This window comes from Lissotriton helveticus, chromosome 3_1, assembly GCF_964261635.1.
Source record: "Lissotriton helveticus chromosome 3_1, aLisHel1.1, whole genome shotgun sequence".
NCBI classification, from domain to species: Eukaryota; Metazoa; Chordata; class Amphibia; order Caudata; family Salamandridae; genus Lissotriton; species Lissotriton helveticus.
This window is the reverse complement of record NC_136061.1, coordinates 1,864,081,191-1,864,094,118: the sequence shown is the minus strand read 5'-3', so window position 1 is coordinate 1,864,094,118 and position 12,928 is coordinate 1,864,081,191. Positions and strand designations below refer to the sequence as shown.

General features: G+C 46.0%; 1 protein-coding gene across 2 annotated transcripts in view; it reads left to right on the top strand.

Annotated features, from left to right (window-relative positions):
* PHRF1 (PHD and ring finger domains 1) overlaps positions 1 to 12,928 on the top strand; it is a 429,596-nt gene that overhangs the window by 107,586 nt on the left and 309,082 nt on the right. For both annotated transcript variants that reach the window (XM_078682828.1, XM_078682827.1), the window contains exon 5: positions 11,596 to 11,679. In XM_078682828.1, coding sequence (XP_078538954.1) covers positions 11,596 to 11,679 — 84 coding nt within the window. The remainder of the gene's footprint in view (positions 1 to 11,595; positions 11,680 to 12,928) is intronic.

The window sequence follows — 12,928 nt, the reverse complement described above, 5'->3', positions numbered from 1 at the left end:
GCAGAACACCAATCTGACTTCAGCACCTTTTAGATGCCACCCATAATTTCTCTCATCAGAACGCATTAAAAATAAATTGTGTAAAAAAATGTGTAAACCACCATAAGCAGTCAAATCCCAGCTGGTACATGGAAGGCAAACGCATGGACCAAGTAACTTCCTACAAGTATTTGGGTGTACTTTTAGATAAAACAATTCTTTAAAACACTGCTTGAAGCCTTACGAAGGAAGAGAGTAATGGCCTGCTTGGCATTATTTATTTATTTATTTATTTTGCGATTTCTAAAGCGCCTGGTGACCCGTAGGCATCCCCGCGCTATTCAACCTGTGAGGATACAAAGGGGGGTAGGGGGGGTGCTTTATTTAGGGAAAAGGAGGGTTTTAAGTTTCCTGCGGAACACCATGTGGGAGGGTTCCAGGCGAAGACTGAGAGGGAGTGAGTTCCACGCTGTGGAGGCTTTGACCGAGAAGCGGCGACCGCCGGTGCGGGCCTTCCTAAATTTAGGCACCGTAGCAAGGTGTTCGGCGTCGGAGCGAAGGGGTCTTGAGGCTTTGTAGGGGGTGACCATGTGTTTAAGCGCGGCAGGGCCAACTCCGTTGATGAGCTTGTGGGAGGTACATAGGGCCTTGAACTCTACTCTCTGGCGGACTGGAAGCCAGTGTAGGGCTTTGAGGGCAGACTTGGCCGACGCTCTGGGGGGAAGGTTCATAATGAGCCTGGCCGCCGCGTTCTGGGTACGTTGGAGTTTGGCCAAGGTGTATTCAGGGGCCCCCAGATATATGGCATTGCTGTAATCGAGCCGGGCCAAGACCAGACCCTGGACAAGTAATTTCCTGGATGGAATGGGAAGAAGGGGTAAGATCTTACGTACGGACCGCAGGAGACCGAAGCAGGCACCTGCTGTCTTGGCTGCCTGCGTTTTCATGGTAAGGTCAGGTTCCAGCCAAACTCCTAGTGTCTTGATTTCCTTTCTAGGAGAGGGGATTTCGCCGAAGGTGTCGGGCCAAGATGTGGGTGGGAAGGTCGTCCATTTATTGCCCAGGAGCATGATCTCGGTCTTTGCGCCGTTCAGCTTCAAGGCCGAGTCACACATCCAGGTATGGATGTCCTGGAGACAGTGCAGCAGGCTGTCAGGATGGTTATCCAGGTGAGACAGGGATACAACAAGTTGGGTATCGTCAGCGTAATTAATTATTTTTATACCGTAGGGGGCCACTACGTCTTCCAGGGGAGCCATATAGACATTGAACAGGGTGGGGCTGAGCGACGACCCCTGGGGAACTCCATTCTTCAGTGGAAGAGGTTCTGACCGGGAGTTGCCGTCCCACACCTGGAAGGATCGATGAGAAAGAAAGGATTCGATCCATGCTCGCGCCGTACCCACAATACCTGCCTTGGCCAGGCGGTGTAGAAGGACACGATGATCCACCGTATCAAAGGCGGCGCTAAGGTCCAGGAGGATCACTGCCACTGATCCCCCTGAGTCTAGGATACACCTTGCCTCCTCGATGACGGAGAGGAGTGCGGTGTCCGTGCCATGGCCAGGTCGAAACCCAGTTTGGGATTGGCGCAGGGTATTGTTTGTCTCGAGAAATTGGGATAGTTGCGAGTTGACTAGTTTTTCAGCCATCTTACTGATACAAGGGAGCAGTGAGATCGGTCTGTAATTGGACATATCGTCCGGGTTCAGTTGGGGCTTTTTCAGTAACGCCTTCACAACTGCGTTCTTCCAGTTGGAGGGTACCGTTCCACCAGCAAGGGAAGAGTTGATAAGGTCCTTGATGATTGGGGCTATGGTGGAGGACACCTTTTTTAAGAATCTAGCCGGGGCTGGGTCAAGGGGGGAACCGCTTTTCATATTCTGTAGCGTGGACGTCACCTTGGTGAGGGAAACTGCCCTGAAAGTCTCCAGCTGTGGGCTGTTGTTTTCGTCCGCCGTAGCCAGGATGGGAGGGGGGCTGACGGTGGGAAGGGAGTCCAGTATCCGCAGAATTTTAGACTCGAAGTAATTAGCCAGATCCTTGCTTCTGTCTGGGGGGGGGGAGAGAGGGGGGTGCTGTTGGGATATTTAGTAGTTCTTTAACTATCCGCTAGGATTCTTTGGCTGAGTTGGTCGCGGTTTTTATTCTGTTATCGTAAAACGTTGATTTAGCTAATTTCAAAGCTGTTTTGTATTGTCTTACCGCGTTGTAATAGATGTCCTTGTTACTATGGAGCCAATCTTTCCTCCATGCTCTCTCCGCCTTCTTGCACACTTTGCGGAGCGCTCTAAGGTCAGAGTTATACCAGGGGGCATGGCCCTTGGTTCTTGTTTTCACCTCCCGATTTTTGATGGGGATGAGGCTGTCGAGGGAGGAGGAAATCCAGTCTCTAAACTGGATGTCTCCAGTAGTGGGGTCGGCTGCAAGACTGGGGGTAGTAGCGCCAAGCGCCAATGCCCAGTTGTCCGTCGAAAGTCTGGCCCAGGATCTGTCCTTGGTGAAGGTAGGGGGGTTGTGGGGTTTTTTAGAGGCTCCTGGGAGATGGGTCGAGACCAAGAAATGGTCTGTCCACGGGAGGGGGAGGGAGTTGGTGAACTGGAGGGAGGGGATATTCGAGAATACCGGGTCGAGTAGATGACCTTTCACATGCGTGGCTCCTGAGTTAATCAGGGTGAGGCCGAGGGCGCCGAGTTCACTGATTAAGTCAGACGACCCCGTGTCTGTAGGATCGTTGAAATGGATGTTGAGGTCGCCTGTAATCAGGAAATTGGATGTTAGGTGGGCCAGGGATGAAACGGATTCTAATAAGGCGGCAGAGAAGAGGCCGAAATGTCCAGGAGGTCTGTAGACCAGGAGGCCTGACAGGGAGTGGGTTGGCGAGAGCGTCAGAGTGAACAAGCAGCTCTCCGACTCCTTGCTCTGGATCTCAGTAGATCGGCAGGTGAAGTGGTCTCGGTGGATGATGGCTATACCACCACCTCGACCTAAAGGACGAGGTTGGGACATGATGAGATATCCCGGGGGAAGGGCTGAGACAATGTCGGAGTTAGAGTGACCGGTGATCCAGGTTTCGGTTAAGAAGAGAATATCCAACTCGTGTTCATCAATTAGGTGGTTTATGAGGAGGGCGTGCTTGGGGAGCGATCTACAGTTAAGTGTCGCTAGTTTGAGTCCAGGGAGTGGAGCGGCCGTCCTGGGAAGGTGAAGGTTTCCAGGTTTGCAGATGTTACAGCTAGTGAAGGGGGCGTTTAGGTCATATATGGCATGACAGATGTTATTTTTCGAAGGTCTGAGGCTCAGGAGGTCTCGCCGGGTGTAAAGTCTCCTAGTGGTGGCAGGTTCCGGCATAGCGTCTGGCCCTGTGCCCGGTCGTGCGCGGACGGGCGCAGACGGGCTTGCCTTAGGCGTGCCTTCGGCGCGCAAACGGCGCTCCCGCTGCGCTCGGCCGCTGCGCGTCCTGTACAGGCACATTTATGGGAGACAGAGGGGTGTGTGGCCTAAGAAGGGGGCGGAGTCAGCGTGCACGCCGGTGGTGATGGCGGCGGCAGGCTGATCGAGCAAAGAATGGCGCCAACAGCTATTGTCATCAGCTGTGCGCGAAGATGGAGAGCGAGCGCTACGAGGTACAAAGAATTTGTTTTAAAAACACAAGAGCAATATTGTGACACCACACACAAAAGGAAATTTAAAATTTGCAAAGTACCTCCAGTTCCCGACTTCCGCCTCAGGAACTGGGTCACAGGTTTCTGAACGCCGCAATTAGATCTGCGGTATATATAGCAGGGTCGGGGGGCGTGGCCTAAGAAGGGGGCGGAGTCAGCGTGCACGCCGGTGGTGATGGCGGCGGCAGGCTGATCGAGCAAAGAATGGCGCCAACAGCTATTGTCATCAGATGTGCGCGAAGAGGGAGAGCGAGCGCTACGAGGTACAAAGAATTTGTTTTAAAAACACAAGAGCATTAAAGCCCCTGAAGAAACTGCTGCCGGATTTAACTTTAGACTCCCCTTTTAAAAGTCCTTAGAGCAAAACTACAGCCAGTCATAATCTACGGGAGCGAATCCATGACAGGAAGAGTTGCTGCCACTCTTGACAGCATAACCGCTACCTCCTATCGGGCGATATTCCAGCTCCCAAAATTCGTCTCACCAGCTCAAATAAGGCTGGAATTTGGAATCCAGTAACAGGAAATAGAAAGGCAGGGAGCTTTCTTAAAGAGTTGGCACGAAATTAGAGCTGGGGAGACAGGATCTTTGAACAATCAACTTTGGCTAGAGCTGTTCCACACAGGAAAATTGCCAGCTAACGTCTACGTTCAGAACTCCTTGCAGGCCCTCGATCTGGCAGATGCTTGGAATGCTTCAATAAGCCATCCGGTCTTCAAAAAAATTGTAACAAAATCAACTAAGATAATCTCTGCTATCGAGGACTAGAAATCGGTATCCAAGAGAGCTCATGGCTAGATCGTGGTTAATAACTATGAAGTTCTAAAACCTCAGCCCTACCTCAAGGTTGGAACCAAGCTGGCGACCAAAGACATTTTTTTAAGGCTATGGCTGGGTGTCGGCCCGATCAACCCGTTTATGCCCCTGTGGGAAAGAAGAGGGGCCGGTCACTCTTGCCGTTTGTGTGCGAATAACACTGAGACTTTGATTCATATTATATGCATATGCAAGAAGCTAGATGACATATGGAAAAATCTGTTAAAACCACTATTTAAGTTGCATGGAGTAAGCTCCTGCAGGTAGGCAGTGATGCTGTGTTTTAATCCCTCCCTAGTGCAGCTAAACTGTCGCCTAACAAAATTCTTCGATCTGATAGCGCTGAGACTGAAAAACTCTTGCTCTTCACAGTAGAGACATACTAAATACTACAGTAGATACTGAACTGGACCACTTTATCGGTTTCAAATTATGCAGCTTAATTAATAACTTCAAACAGGCCTGCAAACCTGAGTCAGCAGTGCTAGCACAATTGGACTATTTCTACGTCTCTATATTCTAAAACAAAGGTTTTTTATCTTGTATCTATTTTTTTAACCATTTTATCTAATGCGATTCTTTTTGATATCAGCTTGTAATGTCATGAATGCAACTGTTTTAATTAATCATACATAATAAATACTTACTCCTGTAAACTCTACTGCCTCGACAAACTAGGAGCCAACTCTGGCCCATGCTTCCTAGTGTGCTAGATCAAGGAAGAGAGGCATTTAAGGAGCCAGTCATATGCAAAGCTGTGACCCCTAGAACTGAGAAGTACAAACATTCTTCAGAGGTCCTGCTTACATCCAAGGGTCAATTCCAGCCGACTCCATAATTACAGCAACGGTTAGGAAGAGGGCCAATGTACCCACTAATGCTGGACCGCCTCCAGACAAGGAGAGTAGGAGGATGGGTCTGACATAGAGAAAGCTGGAGAGAAATGCGGCAATATATTGGCGCATCGCAAACTCCAACGCCCTGATCAACTGGCACGCATACCAACACTGGGATGAAGTGGGGCAGCTCCTAAAGCATCTACCAGACAAGTACCAACAAAGAGCAGCTCACCGGGTAGAAGAAGGAAAGAACATGGCGAACACATGCCTAAAATCGGCATTGATTGCTGCAGAAATGTCAAGCAGGCTAATGATGATAGGAGTGACTAGGGGGAAGACATGCATGGCTCAGAATTTCGGGATTGAAGCCAGAGGTGCAAAGCAACATCCTAAATACACCTTTCAATGGAGAGCAACTGTTCGGCACGCCAGCTGGCGACAAGTTGACGAAGCTCAAGAAGGACAACGAAACAGCAAGGTCCGTGGGAGCATTGAAGTTTAGGGGAATGAGAAGAGGCACACCCACGAGAAGGCTGGGTGGTAGAGGAGGCAACGTGCCTACCACATCGCACCAAACATTCCAGCAAGACTACCAAGGGAACAACCAAGGCCAGCAGCAACGGGTCCAAAAGCAGCAGGCCTGGCAGTACCAGCCCCGGGGACAGTCCTTTTGAGGGCACGGAAACGGACGAGGACAAACACGAAGAGGAGCCCAACAGCCCTCAACCAAGTGACTCCACCATGGAACAGGCCCCCACCCTAGCAACACCTCTGGGTAGGCGAAAAGACATAAAGAAGAAATACAGCCGAACGTTCAACGACAAATATCTCGTAAACTCAACACCAGTAGTGGGAAGAATAAAAGACTTCATCCAGGTATGGAGGAAGGTCACATCAGACAAATGGATACTAAACATCAAACAATACGGATACTGTATAGAGTTAGAAAAACAACCTCCAAACAGAAAACCAAGAAGCAAGGCACACTCAGCAAAGGAGCTCTCGCTCTTGCAGATAGAGATGCTAGAACGGCTCAGCAAGGAGTCAGTGGAGGTGGTACCGCAAAACCAAAGGAATAAAGGGGTTTACTCAACTTACTACTTGGTGCCAAAGGTGGACGAAACACTAAGACCTATCCTAGATCTAAGGTTCCTGACCCATTTCTTAAGAACTCAAAGATTCAGGATGACTTCCATACAAAAGGTAATACCACAAATACAGCAAGGGGACTTCATGGCTACTATAGATTTAAAGGAGGCATACTTACACATCCCCATCAACCACAAACACAAGCGCCTGCTAATGTTTTTGATCGACCAAAGCCACTATCAGTTCACAGTACTGGCATTCGGCCTAAAATCCGGTCCAAGGGTGTTTACAAAATGCCCAGCAGCTGTTGCAGTACACTTGCGAAGGCAAGAAATACACGTATACCCCCATCTCGACGACTGGCTCATAAAGGCAAGTTCATACAGCCAATGCAAACTACACATCCAGCAGGTCATACTAACACTGACAAGGCTGGGCTTCTCGATCCATTGGGAGAAATAGTCAACAGAACCAGAACAAATCAAGATATTCTTAGGGGCAGAGATCGACACCATGCAGGCCAAACTGTTCCCCAGCAAGAAGAGAACATTGGTGATACTGAAGGAAACACGTCATTACCGCAAGGGGCAAGTTTTGACAGTGAGGACGTTGATGGGAATGGCGGCGTTATGCATTCACCTAGTCCAAAATAATCAACTACACAGGAGGCCATTCCAGGAATGGATACAGCAGCAATGGTCACAGGCTACTAGGGGTTGGGAAGATCTAGTGGTTGTCACCCACGCAGTGCATCAGGAAATAGCGTGGTGGAATGAGAAACACAGATCACAGGAGAAACCATTCACACAACCAACTCTAACAGTGACCATCACGACGGACGCCTCCCAGTTGGGGTGGGGCGCTCATATGAACAAGCTCAAGGTGAGGGGGTTATGGTCGCAACAGGATGCGGTCAAGCACATCTATTACCTGGAACTAAAGGCAGTGTTCCTAGCCTTAAACGCTTTTCAGATGGAGCTGTATGGAAACAAGGTGTAGATCCAAACAGACAACACCACGACCATGTTCTACATCAACAAGCAAGGTGGAACACAGTCAGTAGTGCTAGCGAGGCTAGCACAGGAGATCTGGACATGGGCCATTCCACTGAAGATAGACCAATACATCTCCCAGGGAAGGACAACATGGAAGCAGACGAACTCAGCAGACAGACGTCAGCATCACACGAATGGGAGATCAACCAACAGGAATTACAGAAGGTATTCCGGAAGTGGGGTACACCGCAAATAGACCTATTTGCAACACACCAAAATGCAAAATGCCAACACTTCGCATCTAGACAACCAGACCATCGGTCACAAGGGAATGTGATATGGATAAGTTGGTCAAAGACATTTGCATACCCTTTTCGCCCCCGATACCGCTGATACACAGGGTACTCCGCAAATGCAGGATCAGCAACATGTCACTGTTACTAGTAGTACTTCAGTGGGCCAGACAGTCATGGTTCTCGCAAATAGTGAAGATGACGCAGGCACCAGCACACAAATTCCCAAAACGAAGGGACCTGTTAACAATGCAGAACGGAAGGGTGCTACACCCAGAGCCAGAGAGCCTCAGCATGGCGGCTTGGCACCTAAAGACCTAGAGTTTGCACACCTCAAACTACTTGCGTGCACGATGGCAGTGCCCCGGGAGGCAAGAAGGCCTACCACAAGGAAATTCTACGTAGCAAAGTGGAAAAGATTCTCCAAATGATGCATTAGAGAGAGTCAACAGTACTAAAATACTTAGCACATCTACTGCAAAGGAAACTCTGCTACACCTCCCTAAGGGTGCACTTAGCAGCGATTGTGGCTTACATAAGAGAAGAAACAGGGAAAAGTTTCTTCACCTCCCAAGTAGTAAAAAGATTTCTAGAATTAGCAAAGAGGATCGCACCTCCAAACAGAATGCCAGCACCATTATGGAATATCAATGTAGTGCTGACCCAATTGATGAAGACACCATTCGAGCCGATGCACTAGGTGACACTGCACATGCTCACCATAAAAACCGGCCTTCTTAGTGGCTATCACATCACTGCGAAGAGTAAGTGAATTGCAGGCGCTAACACTTCAAGAGCCCTACCTGCAGATACACAGTGATAGGATTTTAATGAGAACCATCCCACACTTCATGCCAAAGGTGGTGTCTCGATTCCACATCAACCAAACACTCCAAATAGAGAGCGCTGGACCCAGGAGGGCGGTGATGCAGTATATAGAAAGGAGTAAGGGGTGCAGAAAAACAAAGCAACTCCTTTTTTTTTTTTTACTTCGCAAGGAGTCTTTTGTGACGACCAGATAGCAAAAATACCATTGCACAATGGATTGCACAAACCATACAACTATGCCACAATCAAGCTGGGCAACTGTTACAAGGAGCAGCTCATGCTCACTCAACAAGGAAGAAAAGAGCAACAATTGCGTTTCTGGCCAACACACCGATTCAAGACATCTGCCAAGCTGCAACACGGTCTTCAGTGCAGACGTTCACTAAGCACTATTGCGTGGATATCCAAATGAACAAAGAAGCGCAAGTGGGACAGAAGGTCTTGCAGCACATGTTCAGTAACCAGTGCTCATCTTCCACCCAGCCACAACAATAAGGACAAACCGCTACAAAGTCTATGCACAGCATAGTGAATCCAGAAACATTCACGCTGCAAAATGTATAGTTTCTTACTTGTCGGTGTAGTTTTGCATTTGAAGACTTTCTGGATTTAATAGCAAACCCACCCTCCTCCGCCAGAAAGATGAGACAGGAGGAAAGTGATTAAAAATGAACAAGACTTTAAAAATAAGAGAAAAACAAAAAAAACACAATACAAGGACAAAGAATCCGAAAATGGTGACCAAAGGTGGGAGCTTCCGGAGGAAGCACGTCGACGTCACAAAGGACACCAAATGGTGGTATGTCGACGCCCACCTGGGCCACGGGGGGAAAAAAATGAGAAAAAAAGACTACATTACTCCAGTATTGGAGCTTTCATAGATTCACATACCTGAATCATTTCCGGACCCAACCACTAGATGGCGTAATAATGCACAGCATAGTGATTTCAGAAAGTCTTCAAGCTGCAAAACTACACAGACGGGTAAGAAACTATACGTTACTTACTTTTTTGTTAATGCTAATTTTGGTGGATACTCTATCCAACCCAAAATATCTCAGTGCCATCGCACCTTTATGTTTGGAATAGTCTTTTTTTCCATCTAAAAAGGTCCCAAACTAGTGATCTGCACACTGTTATTTCTGATTGTTATGCTTTACATTCAATGGCACTTACAGAATAGAGAAAGGCATGTGGCAGCCAAGCAGTGGAACTCTTTGCCCTGGCATCTCAAACTGGAGACATCAGAAGCAGCTTTCAGGAAACAGCTTAAAACTTGGCTGTTTAGGAAAAATCTCACTCTCTAGCCATACTACGCTCAGCCTTTGCCTTATGAGTTCAGCCTTTAAGGAATCCAGCGTGGGGACACTCTGGAATGGAGTAACCATGAGCTATACAAGCTGCGATAATAATATTGATATTAAAGAAACTGATGTTGGCACTTATGGAGGGCGCTTATGTGCAGCTTCTTCTTCACTTCTGTGGCAGACCATAGTCAACATCTAGACACATGGTGTCACCTACTGGCATGCGTAAGCAATGCTATTGAATCTTTCGGATCCAGTCTGGTGCCTGGAGATATTCTAAAAGTGAGAAATCTGTGGTTAGAGAGAGTATTCACCAGAAAGAGCGCTAACACTGGTAAGTAACTTTTTTGTTTAGTTGTTTCAATTTCCTCAAGAAATCTGCATGCTCGAAATGGATTGGTGATATGGGACCTAGATATAGAATATCTTTATTGATGTTTAAACGGCTCTTGTGGAAACATCCCAGAATATCATTTTAAATTTACGTGAACAGTGAACAAAGGTTACAAAAATAAAGTACTAAGTATGGTTTAATTATTCATGGTTCAAGTGAAATGCTGATGACAAGACAGACTTTTGACATATTTGAAGTGGTGCAACCCAAACAGTGATGCTTTTCCAAAGTGGGAGAGTGCTTGTAATGCTCTTTTATTTGCACAATTTCCCACTTATCTAAAAAAAAAAAATCTTGTATTGCGCCTACATTAAGAAATGACATATTGCATTAGTATTGTATAATTTTTTAATCATAACATAGTTGTGTGAGTTTGTTACTTCAGGCTGCAGGTTTACCAGGTTTCCTTTCAATTAATACCTCACTATGGCCTTGTTCATGGTTTAAATAGACCAGTACATTGTAAATTTGATCCTTATAAACATTTTATGAAGTAGTAATTAATACTCCTATTTCACAGGAAAGAGGAGCATCACCAGTTGATGTATCCTTAGTTTGTGTATCCTTTCTTAAGTTGAAGTATTAAAAAATCCTAACCCCGCTTTTATTGGTTATCCAATTCTTTTTAATTTTAATGATTAGTTTTATTTGATTAAAATGTTGAGTAACAGAAGCTTTCCACTCTTACAAAGAGGTTGTGTACCACAGACCCCCTTAAGCCAACCATATCTTTAATGTTCTTCACTTTGCCTGGTAGAATATATAGTTAAGCTATAACCTTCACAAAGTTAAAGCCTATTGGCTAAATAGCAAGTTATGACTCGAGCCATTACACAAAATTGTGCCACCTCGCTTGTACTCATAAGAGTAAAGCTATCTTCCCCTTCTGCAATTATTTGATTATTTTACTCTTTCTGCCTTACTGCTTCTTGACTGTTGCTGCTCCTATTCTCCTTAGACACTTGCTTTATCTCCTGAGCCTTACAGTGCACCCTTCCTTCCCCCAACTGGTACAACTTCTACTCTTCAGAGATTAGTGTTGGAATGGTGACTTTGTCTCAACCCTCTCCTATGCTGTGTTGGTAGTCCGACATTCTTTTCTAGGCTTTGTAGCAATTAGCCCCAATCTTCAGAGAATGTAACTTTAGGGGCTGCTGGATTTTTATTTTGTAAAACATCTGGAATTTTGCAGTCTTCAGTACTAAATTAACTTGCAATTTAGTGCAGAGCTAGGACACGGTCAAAAGAATAGTGGTCGCTCCATGCAGTTGACAGTTTAAGATCATTTTGCATTAAATATTTGTTGCATAGTTATCACATATGTTTGCCAGTAAACATGGACTAAGTTTACAATGACTCATGCTCCTTTTTTGATGTGTGTTTCCAACAGAATGCCAACTCTTGTCCAGTGGATCGTATTGCATTCTCCTGTATTTGTATTCGAGCACACTTTGCGGGTGCCATCTTAAAGAAGGTATTTATTTTTATTCATAAAGTGTGTTTTGTTAAGAGTCCAAATGTTCTATATGTTTGTAATGTAAGTCACAACGCTTGAGAATGGCTCAGAGGAGATTGATTACCCTCTGTGAGTGCTTGCTGTAGATTTCATGCCCGTTTCTCCTAATATGGGTTTCACCTAGTTGGGTATCATTTATTGTGTCTGTAAATGTCCCAAAGAAAACTTAAGGGTTCATGTAAAACTAGTACTGGCCTTCACAAAGCCTACCCAGTGCATCGGGTTCATTCTTTAATGTATTTTCGAGTACCATGATTTGTGTTATGCTGTCTGAGGCAGACACTGTAAACTTTGCAGTATTTGTACATATTATTGATGTCTATGCTGTAAGTATAGATCTTGCTACAGACTTCAAGAAGCTACATATGTGGACTTAGTGAACAGCTAAGATGTGCTTTTATGAGCGTTAGAGAATTGGTGGCCTGTTAATCTGTCCTAAGAAATTAACAGAGACGAAATTCCATATTAATATCATGTGAAGAGCCATAAAACATTCAGTTCTTAAATACTGGGTTAAAATGTAACTTCTGTAGTACTATGCTGAAGGTAAGTGTTAGGGGTTGTTTAATGGGCTCTGTAGGAAGTTATCTCTGTATATGGTATATCACTAGGTGGCTCTACCGTGCACAGAGTCCAGGGGTTCCGCAGAAGTGTACAGAGCACAATATAAAACTCAAAGTGCTCTATTAGTGGTAGTGGGGGCAAGCTGCTTTAGGCCTAACGCAGAGGAGTGTAAGACATTTATTGCACAGCATTGACCAATAATGGACACACAACTCAAAAAGGAGATCCACACCACTTTATAAAAATAAGCTTGGTTTGTATTTTATTTTAAGACCAAGAACTTCGCAAAAAGGCAATTACTTTTTTAACTAAAAATACTTTTCATTTTCAAAAGTCAACACAGTGTAATTTCTGAAAAAACAATAATATGATGTACAGGGAAGTACGCAACTCACAGTTCTATTCTTTGGGAACAAAGATCAAGGGTCAGGTGCGTACCAAAACCGCACCACCAGTGGCACCACAGGGGCGGCTGGATGCAGAGGTCAAAATCCGATTTCGGCCCAATGGTATTAGTGGAGACTGGGTGTGCTCGGAGCAACACTGTTTGCAGGTAGGCAATTCGGTGGCAGGGGCCAAGCTTTAGGGGTTAGGTTAAGCACAGAGGTGTCACAAAGCAACACCAAACATACACCACCAGCTG